This window comes from Colias croceus, chromosome 1 (assembly GCF_905220415.1).
Source record: "Colias croceus chromosome 1, ilColCroc2.1".
In the NCBI taxonomy this organism is placed as follows: domain Eukaryota; kingdom Metazoa; phylum Arthropoda; class Insecta; order Lepidoptera; family Pieridae; genus Colias; species Colias croceus.
In genome coordinates, this window is record NC_059537.1 from 2,968,489 (window position 1) to 2,993,488 (window position 25,000).

Consider the following 25,000-nt stretch of genomic DNA (forward strand, 5'->3'; position numbering starts at 1 on the left):
CGTCACATGCTAACACGCGTGAAAACACGTGTGTGAACAGTGTGGATTGTTGTTTTTATACAGCCGGCCCTCAGACAGGAGTGGTCCTGGATATTTCTCCACGGACCGCAATGTGCGTTCGAAATGTCGATGTTCAAATGTGTCCTGCAGTTCACACTATGACGCGCAGTTAACTGCGTTCTTCATCGACCCGCGAGCCAAGTGATCCACCGTTCAGGGTAATAGTTTATTACATATTATAATATTATTATTCAAAGTGTTTCGTGCGTGGTTCTTTTATGTAACGTTTGCGTGTGTGTACATAGGTTAAAATATGTACCGCGCGCTTTCGCGAATCACTCTAACACGTCATACACTGACATGTTAGAGGTATTCGTATTTTTTTTTTTTTTTTTTTTTTTTAACGGATGCAGTCACATTCACGCGTCCCACGACACTTGTTCGTACTATACACAAACACACACACACACGATGCGCGTATGCGAGTAGTGCGAGAGTGCGCAGTGCGTTACGTTAATGATCCTTCCGCAGGTTCCCCTACGGAAACCTTGTTACGACTTTTACTTCCTCTAAATGATCAAGTTTGGTCAACTTCCCAGCAACGCCGACGGCCGTGAAGCCACCGCGTGTCGGTCCGAAGACCTCACTAAATCATTCAATCGGTAGTAGCGACGGGCGGTATGTACAAAGGGCAGGGACGTAATCAACGCGAGCTTATGACTCGCGCTTACTAGGAATTCCTCGTTTATGGGGGATAATTGCAAACCCCAATCCCCAGCACGAAGGAGTTTCAACGGGTTGCCCGGGCCTCTAGGCCAGGGAGAACATGTTGATTCCTTCAGTGTAGCGCGCGTGCGGCCCAGGACATCTAAGGGCATCACAGACCTGTTATTGCTCAATCTCGTGCGGCTCAAAGCCGCCGGTCCCTCTAAGAAGAATTTTAATACGCCGCCAGTGAGTTGCGCGACCCGAGAGCCGCGCACACCTAAATGACGACGCCTATTTAGCAGGCTAGAGTCTCGTTCGTTACCGGAATTAACCAGACAAATCGCTCCACCAACTAAGAACGGCCATGCACCACCACCCACCGAATCAAGAAAGAGCTATTAATCTGTCAATCCTTCCGGTGTCCGGGCCTGGTGAGATTTCCCGTGTTGAGTCAAATTAAGCCGCAGGCTCCACTCCTGGTGGTGCCCTTCCGTCAATTCCTTTAAGTTTCAGCTTTGCAACCATACTCCCCCCGGAGTCCAAAATCTTTGGTTTCCCGGAAGCTGCCCGCCGAGCCATTGTAGTAACGTCGGCGGATCGCTAGATGACATATTTACGGTTAGAACTAGGGCGGTATCTAATCGCCTTCGAACCTCTAACTTTCGTTCTTGATTGATGAAAACACCTTTGGCAAATGCTTTCGCTGATGTTCGTCTTGCGACGATCCAAGAATTTCACCTCTAACGTCGCAATACGAATGCCCCCAGTTATCCCTATTAATCATTACCTCGGAGTTCTGAAAACCAACAAAATAGAACCGAGATCATATTCTATTATTCCATGCACGAAATATTCAAGCGGCATTTTGAGCCCGCTTTGAGCACTCTAATTTGTTCAAAGTAAAATTGTCGGCCCACCTCGACACTCACTGAAGAGCACCGCGATAGGATTTTGATATTGAACCGGCTTTTAACGACCGGCTCACCGACGATATGCTCCGCAAACGTGTCAGTATCACCGCGGATGCGGTGCACCGACAGCGCGGCGCACAAATGCAACTACGAGCTTTTTAACCGCAACAATTTTAGTATACGCTATTGGAGCTGGAATTACCGCGGCTGCTGGCACCAGACTTGCCCTCCAATTGTTCCTCGTTAAAATATTTAAAGTGTACTCATTCCGATTACGAGGCCTCGTAAGAGTCCCGTATCGTTATTTTTCGTCACTACCTCCCCGTGCCGGGAGTGGGTAATTTGCGCGCCTGCTGCCTTCCTTGGATGTGGTAGCCGTTTCTCAGGCTCCCTCTCCGGAATCGAACCCTGATTCCCCGTTACCCGTGACAACCATGGTAGTCGCAGAAACTACCATCGAAAGTTGATAAGGCAGACATTTGAAAGATGCGTCGCCGGTACTGGACCATGCGATCGGCAAAAGTTATCCAGATTCATCAAAATTAACGACTTCAGACGCCAGGCCCTCCGTCGATTGGTTTTGATCTAATAAAAGCACTCATTCCATCACTGGTCAGAGTTCTGATTGCATGTATTAGCTCTAGAATTACCACAGTTATCCAAGTAACTGAGTAAGATCTAAGGAACCAAAACTGATATATTGAGCCATTCGCGGTATCGCCTTAATACGGCTTGCACTGAGACATGCATGGCTTAATCTTTGAGACAAGCATATAACTACTGGCAGGATCAACCAGGGAGCTAACTAAAGCTTCCGCTAGAGCCTCAAACGTGACACGACGATGCCGCCGCGACGTTCGCTTCTCTATATACATACATATGCGCGCGGCGTGTTTAAATAACATGATATGCAACGGCGGCGACCGTCACACGCACACTATTCACACACGCGCGCGCGCACACGTGGATAAATCTGAACACAGTCAGTTAAATCGTTGAAAGTATCATCTTAACGAGACACCCCTTAACAATTCCCATTCGCATCAAGCGAAGGAAAAATTTTAATATCGGTCAACTTTTATGACGCAAACGATCAATCTACGCACGGAGAGTGGAAGGATCGAAAATTGCGACCACATATAAACATCTGATAAAAGCCCATTGGTACATCACAAACGTGTGCGATGTGAGCAATAAAAAATTTTATACTGCCGTTCAATAGTAGTCGTATATTTTTCACGGTCTGCGCTCCGAGAGTGTATCAAGATGCGTAATATTATTTATTACACTACACATATAAAATACAATCTACGAAACTGACAATCTATCAAACCGTCGGCAGACGCAATGTTACTACAGTTACTAATTTCTACTTCTTCTACTACTACTACTAACTACTACTACTACTACCACCACTAAAGATTAAAAACTGTATCGCGCCGTATGCACAAACGCTTTTACAATATCATCATCTTTGGTGGTCTTTTATTATTTCATAGAACTAACACACTACTCTACAACTCTGTCACAGACTCACCACCAAACACCAACCCCACACCGACACGCGAACGGCGGCAACGAGGAGAGCGCAGAGCACACGGGCGACGCGGTACAACAGCGACGAAATAATGATACATACACATACGTACGTACAAATGTCTCGCTGCCCACGCGCAACGCCCCCCCGTCTTCGCTAGCCTCGCGCACCGATTGTCTCGCATCCCGGCTACGATGTTTCTGCTTGTTTATTTTTTTCAGATACTATTCACGTATCACGCATGGCATATGTACATACATACATACATAATACATACATACAAACATACGCCGCGCGCGACTAACGCCTCGTGTTTTCAAGGTCAAGTCAAAAAACTTTGCACGCGTGCAGTTACGGCGTGCAGTCGTCAAAAATAATTCATGATTATAAATTTCGTGGTCCATATTAAATAAATTATAAACAACAACAACAACAACAACAACAACAACAAACAACAACAACAACAACGACAAAAGAGGGCGACCTTACCTCCGGACTTGATGAAGTGTCCTGAAGGTGTACTTCGAAGACAAAACAAGCCCAAACTCGCCTCACCTAGCTCTACTCGTCTATTAGTTCCAGTAGCAGTCTTCGAAGTACACCTTCAGGTCACTCCATCAAGTCCCGAGGTAAGGTCTCATCATAACTAACAAAACGAGCCCAAACTCGGCACACCTAGCTCTACTCGTCTATTAGTTCCAGTAGCAGTCTTCGAAGTACACCTTCAGGACACTCCATCAAGTCCGGAGGTAAGGTCTCAACATAACTAACAAAATGAACCCAAACTCGATACACCTAGCTCTAATCGTTTATTAGTTCCAGTAGCAGTCTTCGAAGTACACCTGCAGGTCACTCCATCAAGTCCGGAGGTAAGGTCTCAACATAACTAACAAAATGAGCCCAAACTCGGCACACCTAGCTCTACTCGTCTATTAGTTCCAGTAGCAGTCTTCGAAGTACACCTTCAGGACACTCCATCAAGTCCGGAGGTAAGGTCTCAATATAACTAACAAAATGAGCCCAAACTCGGCACACCTAGCTCTAACCGTCTATTAGTTCCAGTAGAAGTCTTCGAAGTACACCTGCAGGTCACTCCATCAAGTCCGGTGGTAAGGTCTCAACATAACTAACAAAATGAACCCAAACTCGGCACACCTAGCTCTACTCGTCTAATAGTTCCAGTAGCAGTCTTCGAAGTACACCTGCAGGTCACTCCATTAAGTCCGGTGGTAAGGTCTCAACATAACTAACAAAACGAGCCCAAACTCGGCACACCTAGTCTCTACTCGTCTATTAGTTCCAGTAGCAGTCTTCGAAGTACACCTTCAGGACACTCCATCAAATCCGGAGGTAAGGTCTCAACATAACTAACAAAATGAGCCCAAACTCGACACACCTAGCTCTAATCGTTTATTAGTTCCAGTAGCAGTCTTCGAAGTACACCTTCAGGTCACTCCATCAAGTCTGGAGGTATGGTCTCAATGTAACTAACAAAACGAGCCCAAACTCGGCATACCTAGCTCTACTCGTCTATTAGTTCCAGTAGCCGTCTTCGAAGTACACCTGCAGGTCACTCCATCAAGTCTGGAGGTAAGGTCTCAACATAACTAACAAAATGAACCCAAACTCGGCACACCTAGCTCTACTCGTCTAATAGTTCCAGTAGCAGTCTTCGAAGTACACCTGCAGGTCACTCCATTAAGTCCGGTGGTAAGGTCTCAACATAACTAACAAAACGAGCCCAAACTCGGCACACCTAGCTCTAATCGTTTATTAGTTCCAGTAGCAGTCTTCGAAGTACACCTTCAGGTCACTCCATCAAGTCTGGAGGTATGGTCTCAATGTAACTAACAAAACGAGCCCAAACTCGGCATACCTAGCTCTACTCGTCTATTAGTTCCAGTAGCCGTCTTCGAAGTACACCTGCAGGTCACTCCATCAAGTCCGGTGGTAAGGACTCAACATAACTAACAAAATGAACCCAAACTCGACACACCTAGCTCTAATCGTTTATTAGTTCCAGTAGCAGTCTTCGAAGTACACCTTCAGGTCACTCCATCAAGTCTGGAGGTATGGTCTCAATGTAACTAACAAAACGAGCCCAAACTCGGCATACCTAGCTCTACTCGTCTATTAGTTCCAGTAGCAGTCTTCGAAGTACACCTGCAGGTCACTCCATCAAGTCCGGTGGTAAGGTCTCAACATAACTAACAAAATGAACCCAAACTCGGCACACCTAGCTCTACTCGTCTAATAGTTCCAGTAGCAGTCTTCGAAGTACACCTGCAGGTCACTCCATTAAGTCCGGTGGTAAGGTCTCAACATAACTAACAAAACGAGCCCAAACTCGGCACACCTAGTCTCTACTCGTCTATTAGTTCCAGTAGCAGTCTTCGAAGTACACCTTCAGGACACTCCATCAAGTCCGGTGGTAAGGTCTCAACATAACTAACAAAATGAGCCCAAACTCGACACACCTAGCTCTAATCGTTTATTAGTTCCAGTAGCAGTCTTCGAAGTACACCTTCAGGTCACTCCATCAAGTCTGGAGGTATGGTCTCAATGTAACTAACAAAACGAGCCCAAACTCGGCATACCTAGCTCTACTCGTCTATTAGTTCCAGTAGCCGTCTTCGAAGTACACCTTCAGGTCACTCCATCAAGTCTGGAGGTAAGGTCTCAACATAACTAACAAAATGAGCCCAAACTCGGCACACCTAGCTCTAATCGTTTATTAGTTCCAGTAGCAGTCTTCGAAGTACACCTTCAGGTCACTCCATCAAGTCAGAAACTAAATATGAAATTTATAATCCCATAAGTATAAAATCTATAAATAAAATGAATGCGTGAAGGATCAAGTTTATTAGGTCAAATATTTTGTAATCGTACAGTGATCTTTTCGTAAACGAGGAGCTGCTTACAAGCGTCACAGTGTCCACTCACAACGGCGGCCGAGCGCAGACTAAAATATTTCATTACAAATTTTTGTGCAATAAATCAAGATGAGCCAGTAAAATAACCCTTATTTCAATCCAATAAGTATCACGCGTTACAACTAAATATGTGAAAAAATAAGGTTTGATTTCTCAGCCTATTTGTAACATTTTGATAGTTTTCTTTGCTACCTTTTTGAGTTGGACATGTCTGCTTACTTAAAATATTTTTAAATCATTAAATTTATTTTATTAAATACATGAAAAATGTTCCTTTATTCAGCACGATATTGTCAATTTTGTGTGAAAGGGCAACGGAAAATATTTTTTATAATATTATAAACCAAAATTTTCGACTAAAAAATTGCTACCATTTAAAGATTAACCCTTAATTCACTACCTGAGTCCATTGGACTCACATCGAACTTTCAAACTATTATATTTTTTTCCCCTGGTGACTTATTTCCTCCACCGTCTCAGTACCTTCCTGCAGTGACGTGGGCACCGCGGTAGCGAGAGGACGTGCGCCTGCGCTGCGTAATAGGTAAGTTATTACGTCGAGTGAGTCCCATGGACTCATACTAGTGAATTAAGTAATATTTTATTTATTTGTTACGATTCTTAAATGTTGCTTATTTGTCGTATTAATGATATAAAAATATGTATTTTAATATTTGTTGTTGTTGTAGGTTTGTAAAATGGATCTAAAACAACATAAAGTTGTAAATATGAATGAAGACCAGGCAGATTCTGTTTTGGAATCATGGATCACACAAATTATGAATGATGAAGATGCGAGCCATTCTGAAACCGAAGACAAGCTATCTAGGACAGAAAGAAAGCATTGTTATCCATGTAATTACAAAAAGAGAACAAAGACTGCACATTCAGGCACTAGATGTCTGAAGCCTGTATGTTTGAGTTGCTCAAAAATGGCATGCCGTCGCTGCCTGCAATCGGTGGCAATACCCCATTGCACGTTTTATTTTTTTGTATAGAAGCGTACATTTTTGTTGTTTATTTTCGGTTTTGCATTCCTTTAGAAGTCTTATAAAATTAAAAAGAGCCATTAGTTAAAAATATTTGCCATTATTGTAGGGCTTTGAAAATAACTCTGTTTTCTAAGACTATTAGAATAAGTTTTTTTTTATTTTTAAGAGTATTTCAGAAGTTTATCCAGTTTTATTATTTTTTTGTAGTGCCTTAATAAACATTTAAAAATAATAATAAAAAAACTTAATAAAAAAAAGAGTTTTATTTGAAAAAAACACGCCAAGAAAATATATGAGTCCAGTGGACTCATGGAAGCTGTTTATGTTAGCAAATTTCACCTAGTGAATTGAGGGTTAAGGATTAATCTATCTATAGTAATTATTAGTTTAATTTGGTTTTGTATTATTTTGTCGCAAAATGTACCGAAAAACTGCTTATTTTTGTCAGATTCGTAAACGCGTCCTTAAGAACATCGTTTTGGTTAGGCTTCCATTATCAAGCAATTTTAAACTTCATTCAATTGACATACAGTTCAAATTATTTTGTACTTTTCAAAGACCTAAGGGAGAGTCTGTTCTGCCAACTTTTAGAAAAAATAAAAACATTTCTAATGTTGGCCCCTCCGATGTAATCATTTAATATTAGATTTAATATTTTAGTTTTAATTATTTATTATTATTTCTTATTTTTTTTTAAACCTTATTTTTGTATATTTTAATTTTAAGCTAATACATTAATAAATTATTTCTTTCTTTCTTCGATTTCTTGTCAATGGTTAAGACTTAAGCATAGACAACCTCTTGATGTTGATTTGTTGTTTGAAATTTGAATTCAAAATGGCGTTTTATTAATTGTTTTGGTGGAAGATAAACAAAATCTGTTCTTCGTATATCGTAGATTTTCTTACTTATTTACTCAGTTAATGTACAGTACATTGAATTTTTTAATTTGTTATATTTCTGCCAAAAGTGAAAGAAGAAGAAAAAGTGTTATGTGTAAACAATGTTAAAATCTTTGTGTAGATAATAATTGATAATAATTATTAATGTGATTTGTGACTAAGTATTTGCAATATATACCCAATGACTGTTCTATTAAAGGAAGATATAAAAAATAATAATTTTTACGAGAAAACTTCTCTATTACGTCATGTTCTGGCTGTAGAATCAATTGGAGAGGAGATAATATTATTATTGTTTTGTCCAAAGAAAACAACGACTTCTTACAATTCCAATATGGCGATCCGAACGGCAACGATATATTGGAAATTTAGAATGAGATTTTAAAATAGAAATCCCGCAAAATATTTCAAGGAAAAGTATAAAATGTGAATCTAGTTGTATTCACATAATATTTAAGCCGAATTAAGTCCTACATGCCTAAATAAAGATATTCAGTAAAATTCAAAATTCAAATGGAATTATCCATTTTTGCTGATAATAGTGAGTTTTAATATTATATAAAAATGTTATATATAGGTAATTATTATTATATTATAATAAACTTATTGATCTACATTGTTGGTGTTTTATTTTTAATTTCCTATAAATTTGAATAAGGATGAGAATTAGTAGTGATGTTACCCAGCATCGAAAATTTTATCGATATCGATATGAAGTTTTATCGATAATATGTACTCAAAGAGACATCACTAGCAACTTCAACTTTTAAATGTTGGCAGCAATGTGGATCATTTTTGACGTGAACTTTTCATAGGTTGGTATCTAGACACGCGGCAGCGTGTCAAGCCGAGTTCAAGCGAAGAGAACTGGCGAGCAGCAGCCGTGTGTATATTTACACGAACCATTTCGAGCCACTTTTTTAAACTGTTTTACATACTGTTTATATTTTGTGAGGTTCTAAAAACTAGCCTCATCAAATTATGGGGTTCAATAGGTCATTAGTTGTTTGCTTTGTGAAAATAATTATATTATTCAAATTAAAAAAGTTATATTTTGGAATAAACATTGTTCTCTAAGGGAAAATAAAACAATTGAGTTTTCAGTCAACCTAAGAACTTAATACATCTTTGTAAATAAATTTCTGGACTGTCTGCAGAACTTGGCACACATTTAGATCTCATTTCTTTTTTTGGCAAATTAAGTCAACGATTGAACTCGGCTCCAATTTTTACATTTATGTTTTTGGTGGGATATAAGACTTAACCTAAGTAATACATGCATATGTGTGCGTGAGCTCGAAATCGAAGTACTGAGTGCCGTCTCTTCCTATACCTATTACTTGCTCTGTTAAGTTAACCCGTCTAGCGTCATACGCACAGATGTTATGCGTCCCAAGTATGTCGAGGTAGTTTACGAAATCTAGCTTTTTTATGACTACCGAGTTTGAAAATTTTATTTACCCTATTGTTCTATAATTATATGCCATGTATGATATATTTTTGGAAAGAGGAAGAAACTAGTTATAGCATAAAAATGTAATCATGACGATATATATTTTCTATAAAATTATAAAAAAATTGATTTTCTTTTGTTTTAATTTTAATTGCTTACATACCTACTAACACTTACATGATAATGGTGAGTCATCAAATGATCATATTCACGTTTTCATATCACTACACGATTGCCAAATACATTCACTTATATTTTCACACATTTAACACAACGTATTTCACTATGAATAATAACAAATATCCATTATTCACAAACAAGAAAAAAAGCGCCATTTTGCGTCTTCCGCACTGAAAAGTTGAGACACTTTTTCACTGAGTATTCTTCAAATATCCCTAAAACCAATATCATAAACGTATTCTACGTAAAATTTCCAGTAATATACGTCTCAATTATCACTCATCTAATTATTCCTCTCGGCATAATTCACAATCCAAATATTCGTTGAACAAGACGAACTTTACAAAGTACAAACTATGGCCGATGACGCAACTCAATCAATGATTCACTTTTTTTTTTTTTTTTGTGGTGTCTGTATTTCCTGTCTCGGAGTCGTGTCGATTTGAATTATAAATGTTTAAGGCATAGAGAAATATTTTTTATACTGGAAACATTCACTTGTACGTCTCTACTGATGACCTTCAATGTCACGGGCCGCGTTACGCACAGTGTTTGTCAGCGCAGGACGCTCTCAGTACAATTTGAGTTACGCTACAACCGCTGTGCGTAGGAGGTTAAGAGGCTGATTCAAGAATGTTCTGCCATATTTTTCATTCTGTCAAACACAACGACAGTGCAGAGATAATTATTCCAAGCCCTGACACCGATATTTTTGTATTAGGCCTTTATTTCTGGCATAAACTTGAAAATATACTCGCCATCTTTGAATGCTCCCCCCCACTCCCCCATGCAACTATTTCACTGTACGAACTATTGAATCGTAAACAATGGACTATAATTGTTAATTATTTAAAATAATAATTTAAAAAATATATTCATGAGTTTTCAATCTATAGTGGTTTAAAGTTAACTCAAAAATGGACCATTTTCGTAAATTTTCTAAAAAATCTTAGAGAAAGTGTAAGAAATGTTATAGTATGCTATATATTCGTGATCTACTCAATAAGCTCTTTCATTTGATACCCCACGCGGCATGTTTTGGAAATGTTTATTTTTTTCTTTGTATGCCATATTTAATAACCGGGGTGCGGGGAAGGGGACCACAAAACTGGTTGGCAACATCTGTCTATAGGATGTCTGGGATCTATACAATATATATCAGAAGTCAGATTTAGGTCCGCTATTTATGCAAACGAACATCTCCTTGGAGCCTGCTCTATGAGCCAAAAAACTGTTATCGTTTGATAAAGCATTTACATTCTCTTGTTTATCGAATTTTTGATGGGTCCGAATTAGGATTATAATGATAACTGCGTTAAAAACAACCGACTTTAAACTTGCACTTGCAACATTTACAAATGCAGACAAAAATGCTCATAAAATAAAAACTTACTGGGCCTATCCGAATAAAATTTTTATGGGACCAATTCGACACCATCCCGCATCGAACAAAAAAAGAATCACGTAAATCGGTTCAGAAACCTCGGAGTAATCGGTGTACATACATAAAAAAAAAAAAAAAAAAAAATTGGTTGTCTGTAAAGTCGGTTTACTGACGATAATTGAACGTGACAACGTCCGATTGTGCTTCTTTGTCGCTCGTTCCGCGCTCTCGTTTCCTCCTTTCGTCTCCTCCTTTTTTTTGAAGTCGGTTAAAAAAAAAGGAGTAGTTTTCCTATTACGGTGGTAGTTATTTCCAGGTAACTCTGTATTAGGTTATATCATCTCCTATTACGGCCCTATTCATAGAACATATTAAAATTACCAGCCCCCCTAGCCAAGTGGCATACAATTTATAGCGTTTCTCTTTCTACAAACGTTGACGCCTTAACGAATACGATAAACGACAGGTAGCCAAGTGGATTAGAACTTGGCGAACGCTTATTCTATTGGATCGTACGCTAATGTCTATGGCTTCGAATTCTAACGTCAGTCAGCGTACGTCAAACTGTCAACTGTCATTCAGTTTGACATTGGTAATGTTGAAAAATATTCTTGAAATATTCAAATTAAACTGCCGAATTCCGAAAACGGAAAAAGTAAAAAGTCAAAAAATTTTTGAAGTGAACTAAAAAATACAGGTTGTGCTTTAAATTATAAAAATACAAATAGAGGTAAGTTAATTTTGCATTTGCAATGAGGCATAAAAAGATATAATGTCTTCAAGGTTTAAATTTAATTTATTTATGTGTACTTATTTTTCTAGTTTAGAAATGGAGAGACTGCGCGCCAGCCAGGAGCAATTTTCTGCTCTTATAGAATTCATGGAAAGGTACTATTAAAAAAATACAGTTTTGATTCCAAACTTGCTTCAATATTTTTATAATAAACAATGAAATCATTAATACCAAGTGCTTCATTGGTGTGTGTTACCCATAGGTATGGTGACCTCTCTCGACCACAGCGGGGACCTCAGGGTCGACTAAAAGCCGACCAAATGTGGGCAAGGCTCACATTATTACTTAATTCAGTTGGTGGTGGGGTTCACAAATCACAAGAGAAGTGGAAGAAAGTAAGTTTGAACTTGCATCTTGTTAACCTAGCTGTATATTTCAAACTCTCAATTGTTTTGCTATTAACTTGCATCTTGTTAACCTAAGTGTACATTGCAAACTCTCAATTGTTTTGCTATTCACTTGCATCTTGTTAACCTAAGTGTATATTGCAAACTCTCAATTGTTTTGCTATTTACTTGCATCTTGTTAACCTAAGTGTATATTGCAAACTCTCAATTGTTTTGCTATTAACTTGCATGTTGTTAACCTAAGTGTATATTGCAAACTCTCAATTGTTTTGCTATTTACTTGCATCTTGTTAACATAGCTGTATATTTTAATATATTCATTTATTTTGCTATTGCCCTTTTCATGCACCGCTTTAACTCACAACATGTAAACCTAAAGGTCTGGGCAGATTGGAAGACTAAAACAAAAAAAAAAGAAAATGTTGATTTCCAACCACACAAATGGTACTGGTGGTGGTCCAAGCAGCAGGCTGTCTCTAACAGTTTTGGAAGACCGAGTCTGTGCCATACTGGGAGAGACTGCTGTTCTTGGTCAAGCTGGCATACAAGAGCATGGCTTTAATGTTAGTACTATTATATTATAGCAACTTTACGTATCACACCAATTCCTCTGTAACTTGCATGGCCAATAATAGATATTTATTTTGAAAGAGATTACATATAAGCCTCTTTCAACTTGTGTAAAATGAATTGTATTAAATAAATAAAACAAATAAACAGCTTGAAAATCTATACTAATATAATAAAGCTGAAGAGTTTGTTTGTTTGATTGAACACGCTAATCTCGGGAAATACTGGTCCGATTTGAAAATTTCTTTCGATTTTAGATAGCCCACTTATCGAGGAAGGTTATAGGCTATATATATCATCTCGCTAAGACCAACAGGAGCAGAGCACTGCAGGTAAAACTACGGAGCACAGCTAGTGTTTGAAAATGTAATTCCATCACAATATAATTAATAGATATTTAATGTTGATGAGAACATTAAATATCTTTTAATTACATTTTATTCTTTATAAATCTATATCAATTATACAAAATACTTAGCTAACAATTCCTAATCGTAACATTTGTAAGTGTTAAGAGTATATGATAAAAGTTATAAATAACTAATATATTGATAAAAATAAATATTTTTCAGGCGCCACCAGTACCAAGGGAAGAACCCATTCCTGAAGATGTGGAAATTGAAATTCCTGTAGGCTTAGAGAATTTTAATTATAATAGTAAGTTTTATTAAACTCTATTTACTTATTAAATTAGCCTTCTTCTAGGAGCTGTTTTCAATCGTCATAATATAGTTTAATCGATAATAATTGAACATAATTCATTAAATGACTTGAATAAATTAGTCTTTGCTTGTATCCTAGAGAATATTATTCAACAGATGGAATGGATGAACATTTCTAATTTATAATATAAGTGGAAGTCAGAATTATATTTGCCTCCTTAACATTATTTTCATTACTCAACAGCAAGTGTTCCAACATTGCCAGCATCACCGCTACTGCTAGACCCACAGCCCTCACCACCACCACCACCAGTACGTCCGCCGCCCCCTCTACCGCGTTCTCCTCCGCGTCCCACTGGTCGACGGTCATCGGCGTCACCGCGATCTGCGACTGCCTCGCCGCGACATGGGATGCAGAGAGCTCGCAGGAATCGCGGCTTAACGCCATTTGACCGGGCCGCTACAGAATTTGTGGCGGTTGAACAACGACGCCTTGCACTGGAGGAGACGCGAGAGAAGCTTTCCCATGAGCGAGAAAGGGAAAGGGAAAAGCTTCTCCATGAACGTGAGAGGGAGCGTGAGGAACTTTTCCACCAAAGAGAAATGGAGCGACTGCGGCTGGAGTCGCTAAAGGTTGAGGCAAATCGCGAGCAAACTAGGGTGATGCAGCAAATAGCTGTTATCGGGCAAAGGTTGCTCGAGATATTGCCTCAAGGGCCCGCATCTTAATTTTTTTTTTCATAGGGTTTTAAGTGTATTATTTAGTGCCTTTCTTTTTATTTTTTTTAAGTGCTTGTTTTAGATTTTAATATTTTAATTTAATAGTTTAAGTACAGTATTTTCTGTCCTCAGTCTTTAGTTGTTTTACTTTTTACACGCTTTTTATTAGCTTCACCTGTATGTTTGAATGTTTGTTTGTAACCGACTTCTTTGGGCGCGATTTTGACCCACTTTAAACGGCCAGATTTCGTTCAAACTTTGTAGATTTATTGAGGACCGATGACAATACACTAATTTGATAAAATTATTCCATTTTTCAATTTGCAAAAAGCGTGTTTTTTAGTTTTTTTTAAACTATTATTATATATATCTTTAAATTTAATAGGATTTATATGTACTTAATTTATTTTAAGTGTTTGTTTTAGATTTTAATATTTTAATTTAATAGTTTAAGTACAGTATTTTCTGTCCTCTGTCTTTAGTTGTTTTACTTTTTAATCTTTAAATTTTATAGGATTTATATGTACTTAATTTGTTTTAAGTGTTTGTTTTAGTTTTAAGAATATTAAATAAAACATATATATACATAATAATAGTATATTTTATTACTTAATTAGTTAAGTAGTTTATACCACCATTAATTCAGTACACACTTTTTTAAATACTAACAAAAAATACAATAATAAAAATTACAAACTTAAAAATATTATAAAAAACAGGTTGAGGCTGCAACAATGATCAATTTTTTCACCTATGACCTGCACTAAAATATGAGCAGTTATCAGAAACTTTAAAAGGATTAATATATACTGTAACTAATGCAGTTTCATTATTTAAATCTGTGTAGGTAAACAAAATAATGTTTTAGGAGCGAAAAAATATTATACAAAACTACTTGGTCAGGCATACTAAATTAGGCTTAAAAGTAATACACATTAAAACTACACACAACACACTTTAAAAAATACAAAAATACAAAAATAACCTACTAAACTAATCTATTAACTAAATTATTTAGCATTATTCTGCCACTCATCAGCTCATCTTGGTTGCTGGAAATGGGTCCAACCCCCACACTCGGTTCATCACCATCCTCTTGTTGCTCAGCCATATTATTAGGGGGAGGTAATTTAGCATCCAGTGCAATATTGTGCAGAACACAACATGCAATAGTTACCTCACTGGCAACACGAGGATGGTAATGGAGTGTACGATGCTTCAGCAAGCATCTCCAACGAGCCTTCAATACACCAAAACATCGTTCAATACAATTGCGTGCCTGTAAATGGCGTGTAGTGTACACCTCTGCTCGAGAACCTGGTTCGGCATTTAAAATTGGTGTCATCAGCCACGCTCTCTGTGGGTATCCAGAATCACCTTAAACAAATAATGTAGTTAAAGAGCTTTATAAATTATAACTCCAATATTTTTATGATAAATATGTAGAAGTAGGTAGGAATTAAATGATTTACCTAATAGCCACGTCAATTCACCATTTTCGTGAAGTCCACGCATGTATGGTTCCACTTCACTGGATGACCATATGAAGGAATCATGCGTGGCTCCACCATATTTTGCATTGACATTGATAACACAGCTCAACAAAAAAACAATTTTTTTTTGTTGCCCTGGATATTTCTACAGATTTATATATTTCAAGTACCCAGTTTGCGAATGTAATCATTAAAATTATTTAATTGGCTCTAGTTTTTTTTTAATTTGGATTTTCATATATAAAAATTTCTTACGGCCCTTCAGAGTACGGGTTACTAACAAGTGTTTATTTTTAGGTGAATTACGTTTTCTGCACATTTATTCGCTCAGACAGAACCCTATTCTATAAAACTGACTGTAGAATATCAGAATAATAAATGGTTTCTGTAAAAAAACATTTTTATGAACAACAATGTTCGGTTTGTATCGAGTTAAAGAAACCCAGTAGCACTTGGTCAGCAAAGTGGATAGGTATACGAAATTCCCTTGATGTTTTTATTAATAGAATTAGACAAAGCAAATTCATTAGGAATAATTAATAAATATGAAAATTTAGGCCTTTGAGGGAATCTAGAAGTATAAGAAGAATACCCGATGGCCCTACAGGACGGGCGTGTCGACAATTGATAAAAAATGAAAATTTAACAAAATTTAATAACTGATGCTGAATGTAAATTATGGAGAGATATAGTATTAATTAATTTAAGATTAATTTCAAACACCAAATTATAAAGAAATGGCACAACAGTTGTTTAAAAAACTTCATTATTTTATGAGCAAATACGAGCATAAAGCTACACTTTGCCCACAGTCTCCTGGATAGATATCCAGTAAATCTGCGGAATTTCTGTGAGAAACAGGAAGAACACATCGAAAAAGAAGTAAAAATTATGGAATAATGGTATCAGGGTATATGGGATCGTCACATGATGGCAGATTACTGATGGTCCATAAGAAAACTATTGTCCCAAAATTAACTAAGAAGACAAGCTTATAAAATCTATTTCCTTGTACTATTTCATAAGTTTTAATGATTTTTCTCTATTTTTATATCCATTTGAATTAATTAAATACTAAAACAAAACAATAAGTAAAACTTTGTAATAAATAAATGATGTAAAAAAAATATACCTTCTATTTCATGCTGCATTTTAGAGTCTAGTAAGAAAATTAGGATAAAAAAAAACTAGAGCCAATCTACCAAAACTATTAATAGTTCTGTATATAATATGCATTAAATTATTCGAAACCACTTTCACATCCAGGGCAACAAAATCATTGTTGACCAGTGTAATCTTTAAATTATCATCACATATCTGAAAAAAAAAAATTTAAGTTATAAAAAATATTCTATTTGCAGTTGCTTTGTTATTTTGTTTTAATGAAACATGATTAAAAACAATGCTTACTAACTAATAATACATATGCAAAGAAAAATAGCTTACCATTTGCACATTTAAGGAATGGTATCCTTTTCTGTTAAAATAATTCTGTTCATCAATGTGGGGTTTTACAATTGATATGTGAGTGCAATCTATGCATCCAATTACCCCTGGCAATTGAAATTTCCTTTGAAATCTGTAATTAGGTACATTCACATTTAATAATCAAAGACAATTACCTACATATATTAAACATATAATACAATTGTTAAAAAGACTTTCAAATGAATTTGTCATAATATTTTGTAAACCTTTAAAACATTTAGAATTGAACAGAAACAAACATTTTGTGGTATAATAGAATTGTTTGTGACTACAATAGCAGCAACCTTCTTCAATGCAAAGGATTATGTTATTTATTAAAATTGTACAAAACATTGAAAGTTTTTTTTTTTTTTATGTCAGAGCAAGCAACTTAAGCATAAGAAATAAACACTTGCAACATAAGAAGTGTTGCAGGTGCTTTGCCGGCCTTTTATGGACAAATAAGCTCTTTTCTTGAAGGCCCCAATGTCGTAGTTGTACATTGAAAGTTATAAATAAATTAATAAAAACACTTACTCTTGTCGAATTCTTGTTCTTTCTTGGTGTGTTTGAGGGAAAACTATCCATTTTTTCACTTTCCGAGGACTGTTGAGTGCCTCCACAACTTGCCTAATGCATCTACTTGTAGTGCGTTGTGGCAAATGTTGTGTGACACCCACAATTCTCTGATAGGATCCCGTTGCGAAGAAACTCAGAGCGCAAAGAACCTACGAATATAAGTAGAATTAGGATACGTAATATAGGTACCTAATAGATATGCACAACACATGACTTTCATTGGGCATTTAAAATATCGGACATCACTAATAATTATAAACAATCGCAGTGAAGAAACTGTGGATTACCTTTACTTCCAAAGGAATTTCTTTAGTCCCCCGTATGTTTGTTTCGTTACGTAGGCTGCAGCAAAGCTCGCTAAAAGTTTTTTTATTTAACCTAAAACGCTCCTGAAACAATTGTTCCGGCATTTCATTGATTGTCTCTAAACTCCGTCTGGACGCATTTCTTTTTTGGCGCCTGAGCCAAAGTTCTTCATCGTGCGCAGCTTTTAAAAGTCTCAAAGCGTGCATTTTATGAAAACTAAAATTTTATAATCACTAAACACAACACGAAACTTCGACAGCTGATTATAAAATCGCCATTTTGTTTCGATTTCTACAAGATGTTATAGCGTACGCTAGTTATCGAACGCCCATTGGCGTAGTCTCCTGTCAAAAGTGCCACTTGGCTAAGCATTTGTATGGCGCCTGTCGTATGACTTAGGTAACGTTTCGTCACGTTTCGTCTAATAGAATAGAAAAACATTGCCACTTGGCTACCAATTTTCGTTTCGTTACGCTGGGTCACGTGACGTATCTCCAGCTTATGTCAATCTCATACATTCGTTTATCTATTCTATCAAACGCAATGACTAAGGAATCCTATGGACAGGGCATATTGTTCTATACAAACAACTGATTATACAAATATCATGCATTTCGATACCGAAATAATAAAACTAATACTGTCTCTTTCTAACTAATGAATATTCTGATGTGATGTGAAAAAATATGACTATACGTCAGTCAGTGCTAATTCTATACCGCTTGACATTTGAAGTTAGCTCAAATACCTACTGTGGCCGGTCGCCATTTTATGTTCTCGTTAATACGATGTACATGCTCTGTCATTGCTCCGTAGTAAACATTGAAAAATATTGAATATTTTTGTGATTGTGACAAACATTTGTGTCTAAAACATATAGAGTGGTCAAGGACAAATAGTGGCATAATGCCAAAGCGCAGTATTGTGAGATGTGGCTCCGGAAAGAATGAAAACCAGAAAAGTTTGTCTTTGCACCGGTATGTATACGTTTTGACTGAAATATTAGTTATTTCTTTGCTGATTTAGTTATTTTCATGTATATTGAATTAAGGAGTATTCACAGACTATGTTCAGTGCAAAATTGTTACCAAATATAGCTTTATTTTGTATATTTTCGTTCTAGTAAAATAATGAATTTGGGTGCTAGTGATGGCTTATAATATCGACATCAGCAAAATGTTCGATGATGACGTGCGTCTCCCAAGGCTGTGTCATTAATCTTAAGAATAGTTGCTTTGGTGAATACACTTCCAAAATAACAAATTAATTTTGCCAAGAGCAGCAGAAGGAAAAATAAAACACTTAAATTTACCTAATATGAATTTTAACTTAAGTAAGATTAATCGCTTTTATAGTACCTACTTTAATTAAAAATGTATTTATAAATAAGTCAGGTCAGGACTAAAATTATAATAACCTAAATATTCATTTTTTGAAGGTTACCAAGAAGTGAAAATAGAAAAGGAGAATGGTTAGAAGCAATTGAAACTGAAAATATCAAGCCAAATGTAAAGGATATATCATAGTACATTTCCCAGAAAGTGCTTTCAATAGAACAATGGATGTGATTAGTCTGCACGATGATGCTACACCAGTATGTCTGCCGCTGCATTCACACAGGGTGAGGTTTTTATCTGTAGACACGTGATGTCTTCCAATTTACTTTTGGTCTTTTTATTTAGATTTAGGGCTGTCATTTATAATCTAACGTTTCTCCTATTTTGAAGGAGGCCTGTGAACAAACTGAGATGGTTTTATATGATTTTTTGAGTACAAACTTGGGTGATATTTGGTTGTTGAAATGTTATTGACTGAGGGAAAGTGCAATTTACTTTAAATACATGGGGTGTTTTAAGTTATTTTTCTATTCTTTATAAATTTATATATATAAAGCATTTGAATGCCATAAAACCAAAAATATAAATTCAAATTCCGCTATTGTAAGCCCTAATGTTGATATTAATTTCAAACCATCAGCATTGCCCTTTTAATTAAAATGTATTGCATTTTAGTTTAAATGTAAAGTGAACAATGCTAGTTAATGTAAACTGTGACATTTCATTTCCAGGTACCAGTTGAGCCTCAAATCCCGAACTCAAAAATGAACAGAGTGAATCCGAGTGCATCCCAGGCTGCACAAAATAGTTTAGCTCTATAATTTTCTCTGTTATTATATATTATTGTTTTTTTGTCTATTATTTATAAATAAATAAATTACTGTATATTGTGTTGTTCATCGTAATAAAATACTATTATATACCTGTATTATTATATATGTTGTTTCATTATATTACATTCCTCAAAACTGAAATTACCAAATTGTAAGTCTACCGTAATCCTTATATCGAAGTCAAAATTGAACTGGATTTATCAAATTATACAGCTATCTTGTCCTGCGAGGTTGCTGGTGTTTTACAAGTAACCCTGTATAGGTGTTACCGTCACGAGCAGCCTCCCGTCCGATTAGGGCCCTTCTGGCCTCCTCCACTCAAGCGACAGCTCAAGCCGAGGTTCGTGGTCCCCGTCAAGGGGGGACGCCCTTGTGCATGTCGCTACCAGGGTGAACCTTCAGTTCACCCCCGCGTCCGCGTTAAAATGTAGAAGCCCTTCTGGCTAACATTGAGAAACACCAAAAAAAAAAAAAAAAAAAAAAAAAACGAGCAGCCATCGCCATACTTAATTTTATTAATTGGCATTGTCATTTTTTCCATTTGTAATTTTACGTCTATGTTTTGTACAATAAAGTTAAAATAAATAAAAAAGAGTGTGTGTTTATGTACACGCGTTAGAAGTTACTTCTTTGGCGTATGGACAAAATACTAGAATATACAACTTGAACATAGTTATCAATTTTCATACCACCTAGAACTTACTTCATGCTGTTAATTTTAGGTGTCGGTGTGCGCGCGCATCGTAAAAATTCACTCTCACTATTTTTCTCCACCGCGCCAAAACAAATACTTATAAATTCAAAATAAATATATTAATATTATTTTTATATCGATAAACATTATTCTCGGCACTAAACACCGCCATGTTTTGTTACAAGCATTATGGCGCCGGCCACACTTTTTTTGTAGGTATGTCACTTCCATGTGATTCCATATTCATTGATCAAACGTTACGCTAATAGAAAGCCACTTGGCTAGGGGGGCAGAGACGTTAGAGCGTTTTCACATTGTCCGGTCCGATATCGGCTATCGGCGTCCGATATCCGATATCGGAGGCTAAGTAAAATGTATGATTTACGTACCTGTCTTTCACATTGTCCGGTCCGATATCGGATATCGGAGCCAACACCGATATTCCCGTGAACTATCGGACGATAATGTTCAGTGTTACCAGCTCAATTTTCGAAAAGGTAGTATACCAACAGCAAAAAAAGCACTAGTTTGTGTATTTTCAGTCATTTCTAGGCGCTAAATGTAAAAAAAAAAATCCTTTCATTTACTTTAAACCTTTTTATTAAGAAAACATTCATTTAAGTATTTAAAGGCATTAAAAATACGATTTATACGGGAGCTATTTTAATATCGTCCTATAATATACGGCAATTGGCTGAACTGAAGTAAACAAAAATATATTGTGTTCTTAAATTCAACCGTATCTTCGAAATATTAGTATCTTTTATCTTTATTTACTCATTCTGCCTCGCTCCTCCTCCTACTCGGACTACTGTTGTGCTGTAAGCTGTTTATTGTATTGTTGTCATTGAGTCACAGATTTAGTGCTTTGTTTTAGCGCCGATATCAAACCTGTATAATAAATAGCACATCTAAATAATATTAAGTAATTAATAATATCAAATCTTTTTTATATTTTACTTTTCCAGCTGTTTTTGAAGTCGGTTTCTTTATTGTAGTTATTTTTACTGGATGTACAACTACGATCTATCAGTTGATTTTTTTTAAATCAAACCCTTTTTATTGAAAAGAAAATTTACAATACGGCAATTTTGTTTAGTTTTCTCTAAAATTTCAGAATTAGAATGCGGCAACCCTTAGACTAAGGATTGGTCTCCGCGCGCGCGCTACGACTAGATACCGCTCCACCTAAAAACAATAGCTCCGTGAGTGCGGCAACTCAGTTCTGTAGTGTGTGTAAGGCAATTTGTAAGGACGCTAGTGTGTGTGAAGAATTGTACTGCCAGCTACATAAATTTTACCCCATAAATGGGAAATGGGCTATCTTGGAAAGAAGTTTGAAAAATATTTTCATTTCATTTTGGCCTTGCCGGGAATCGAACCCATGAACATGTGACTCAAATCCACTTGCGATGCCACTATACTATCACAAAGGTTTTTTAAAAGTAAAAAAGCAGTAATAAAAAAATAACATATGAGTCAGTTAAACAAGGTTAAACAGAAATAAATTATTGTTATTATCATTTTTTTATAATATGCGTTAGTACCTAATACTCCTAATAGTATTGAAAAAAAAAACATTATGAATAAAATAAGTTCAAATTAAAAGTGTGTTTTTGGGATATGCAGTACGGCAACACTAAATGGCGTCGTATTTTCGTAAACAACATTTTCAAAGTACAGGTGAAATATCGAATAATACGATTATTCCTGATGTTACGTGATCCCAGTGTCTTTCTTATTATTTGTTGTATTTTTTTTAAACAGTTTTATGGCACAAACAGGCATTTTACTTCAGGTTTTGTCCAAAATCTTTAGAAACTATCGGTACACCCTCTCCACACAATGCTCGTGACACGACTGGCTCGGGTACGCCGATTTCGGCGTACTTTTAGTTGCCGCATTTTTCGAGTACGCCGGCGGTATCTAGTCGTAGCGTGCGCGGAGACCAATCCATAATCTAAGGCGGCGACCCTAAATTTTGTCAAGAACGCGCGGCGACTTTTGAGCTTGTTTACTATTTTGGTTGTCATGGCTATATTATTATTAGTCTGTGGTACTATGTACATTGCGGAATCTGTGACTGTGAATTAGTTTAGTTTAATTTATTTCTGTTTAAATATTTGCACCCCCAGATATTAGGTAGAATGTACATATTAGCACTATAAAATTGTAATAACAGCACCTACATTTGTAAATGTAATTTGAATTTGTATTTGCTAGTTTCGTCGCTTTAATACTGAGTTGAATTTTTTTTTTATTTTATTTGTATAAGAACATAACAGTCATACATGATTTAATATAAAAAAGTTCTAAAATTCACTACGACCACACAACATGTTCTAATAATAAAAAAAGAAAAACAGCATATAAAAAAACAAGCCTCACAATGAAGTTGAATATTGAAACTAGATTCTGACTCTGCAGAGGGTACAAATCCATACTCCGCAGTCAGCAGATTAAACCGGTTTGAAAAACATCAGTTTATTTATTACTATTTATTTCATTTAAAATAAAGTTTATTTTTTGTAACACAAATGCATCCACTGTTTATTTTAATTCCCAATATATCTACTTTTCCAGTTTCTGGCAACACTCATGTTATCGGGACGATATTATCGGATAATGTGAAAGGGCAAATTGTGTCCGATATCGGATATCGGCTATCGGCTTCCGATATCCGATATCGGATCGGATAATGTGAAAACGCTCTTATTACTCTAAAAATCGAAATCTGACATCTAGAATCGAATGCATTGATTACTTGTGAATAAAAATCATCATAAATTAATAAATTCGATTGACAAATATTTCAAATCCGTATCGATTAATTCACTTTAATCGATGTTTTTAAGCAGGTTACCTCTCTTTGAAGATAAAATTGATAGACGTCAAATGTTGCCTATTAAATTGGCTCGACTATAATATTTCACTTGCATAAGTAAGTAATGCATTTACCAAAAATCGTAAATGATCGAAAACATGATTTTATACATCATTTTTATTTTAATACAGATTATAACACTTTTCGCTAAGGATGGTAACACTTATTTCTTGTGTCTATGGTCATTCGATGGATTTCAAAACGAACAATGTTGTTTATGAAAATTCAAAAAGTACGATACAATTGTGCGTTTGGTATAACAAAATATAGAATGTAGTTCAGTAAGAGAGCGCTGTTAGCATAATGTTCAAGCATCAGCGTCCGCGCCCTTCAGCCTGAGGCGCGCGAAGTCTTCGAAGATTATGTCGTCGTCTTGTTCTTGGCCATTTTCGTTTCTGTAAACAAAATTCGATATTAGTTTACGTGTAGTGTAAGTATAGTGAGGTCTTAGATTACAAAATAAAAGACAGATGGAGCGTTGCCGAACTAAACCGAATGATTTATCGTCATTTTCAATAAAGCTATGTGTGCTGTCATTTCGCCGCTGCACTGTACGTATACGGTGCTTCTGTGTGCGTGTAATGTTACCAGATATTGAAAAATTTCCCAAATTTTTCCCCGACTACGGAAAAAAGAGGGTTATGTTTTTCGAGTTTATGTATGTATGTATAATATTTCTTTGACACGCCCTGCAGTATAAACCGTTGGACCGATTTTGAGTTGTGAGGTTTCATTGCAATCATCTGAATTATTATGTTAGTGGCGGTAGTGACGTAGGCTATACATATACATAAATTAGCAGTCAAGTTTTAATTTTTCTTACCTTCTCGGTAACCTAGCAAAGATGCCAGTCTTGAACCGATGATTGATACATACCTATCACTAAACATAATATGTACAACACCTAATGTATTTAGCTCTAAGGTTAGGTTAAGTTTGATTGGATAAACGAATTTGAATTTGAATTTGAATTTTATTTTAATATAATTTCGGGTTAGTGATTTTTTTTTATAATATTACATAAAGTACCTGCCTACTAAAGTTATACATATATGGCCGAAATAATTGTTTTCAATTTTTAATTAAATAAATTACATAAAAAATGCCAGAAATAAAGGCCTAATACAAAAATATCGGTGTCAGGGCTTGGAATAATTATCTCTGCACTGTCGTTGTGTTTGACAGAATGAAAAATATGGCAGAACATTCTTGAATCAGCCTCTTAACTTCACAGAGCAAGTAATATAGGAAGAGACGGCACTCAGTACTTCGATTTCGAGCTCACGCACACATATGCATGTATTACTTAGGTTAA

The 25,000-nt window shown here is 36.1% G+C and overlaps 1 protein-coding gene, 4 long non-coding RNA genes and 2 other non-coding genes across 7 annotated transcripts; 3 read left to right on the plus strand and 4 right to left on the minus strand.

Moving 5' to 3' along the window:
* Positions 1 to 64: 64 nt before the first annotated feature.
* Positions 65 to 221, minus strand: LOC123697991. The gene has a single exon (XR_006752329.1). It is a non-coding gene; the product is annotated as a 5.8S ribosomal RNA (ribosomal RNA).
* Positions 222 to 514: 293 nt separating this feature from the next.
* On the minus strand, positions 515 to 2,419 carry LOC123697807. The gene has a single exon (XR_006752284.1). It is a non-coding gene; the product is annotated as a small subunit ribosomal RNA (ribosomal RNA).
* Positions 2,420 to 6,045: 3,626 nt separating this feature from the next.
* Positions 6,046 to 8,599, plus strand: LOC123697188. Its single transcript, XR_006752205.1, has 2 exons — positions 6,046 to 6,633; positions 6,779 to 8,599. It is a non-coding gene; the product is annotated as an uncharacterized LOC123697188 (long non-coding RNA).
* Positions 8,600 to 11,711: 3,112 nt separating this feature from the next.
* Positions 11,712 to 14,213, plus strand: LOC123696994 (formin-like protein 2). The gene is made up of 5 exons (XM_045643405.1): positions 11,712 to 11,730; positions 11,828 to 11,888; positions 11,996 to 12,128; positions 13,283 to 13,367; positions 13,617 to 14,213. Exons 2-5 carry the CDS (start codon positions 11,830 to 11,832, stop codon positions 14,099 to 14,101), a joined length of 762 nt encoding a protein of 253 aa, XP_045499361.1. The 5' UTR covers positions 11,712 to 11,730; positions 11,828 to 11,829; the 3' UTR covers positions 14,102 to 14,213.
* Positions 14,214 to 14,675: 462 nt separating this feature from the next.
* LOC123697083 lies at positions 14,676 to 18,553 on the minus strand. The gene is made up of 5 exons (XR_006752173.1): positions 17,919 to 18,553; positions 17,590 to 17,780; positions 17,032 to 17,164; positions 15,565 to 16,902; positions 14,676 to 15,469 (listed from the first exon to the last, which is right to left on the minus strand). It is a non-coding gene; the product is annotated as an uncharacterized LOC123697083 (long non-coding RNA).
* Positions 18,554 to 18,638: 85 nt separating this feature from the next.
* On the plus strand, positions 18,639 to 20,159 carry LOC123697112. The gene is made up of 3 exons (XR_006752180.1): positions 18,639 to 18,914; positions 19,376 to 19,558; positions 20,006 to 20,159. It is a non-coding gene; the product is annotated as an uncharacterized LOC123697112 (long non-coding RNA).
* Positions 20,160 to 23,784: 3,625 nt separating this feature from the next.
* Positions 23,785 to 24,913, minus strand: LOC123697137. Its single transcript, XR_006752188.1, has 2 exons — positions 24,509 to 24,913; positions 23,785 to 24,080 (listed from the first exon to the last, which is right to left on the minus strand). It is a non-coding gene; the product is annotated as an uncharacterized LOC123697137 (long non-coding RNA).
* Between the last annotated feature and the right edge of the window lie 87 nt (positions 24,914 to 25,000).

Excerpts from the sequence above, each read along its gene's own strand:
- LOC123696994 (XM_045643405.1), top strand. The coding sequence starts at position 11,830 with ATGGAGAGACTGCGCGCCAGCCAGGAGCAATTTTCTGCTCTTATAGAA. Across the intron at positions 11,889-11,995 it reads CTTATAGAATTCATGGAAAG|GTATGGTGACCTCTCTCGAC; the intron begins GTACTATTAAAA and ends TGTTACCCATAG. Across the intron at positions 13,368-13,616 it reads AGAGAATTTTAATTATAATA|CAAGTGTTCCAACATTGCCA; the intron begins GTAAGTTTTATT and ends ATTACTCAACAG.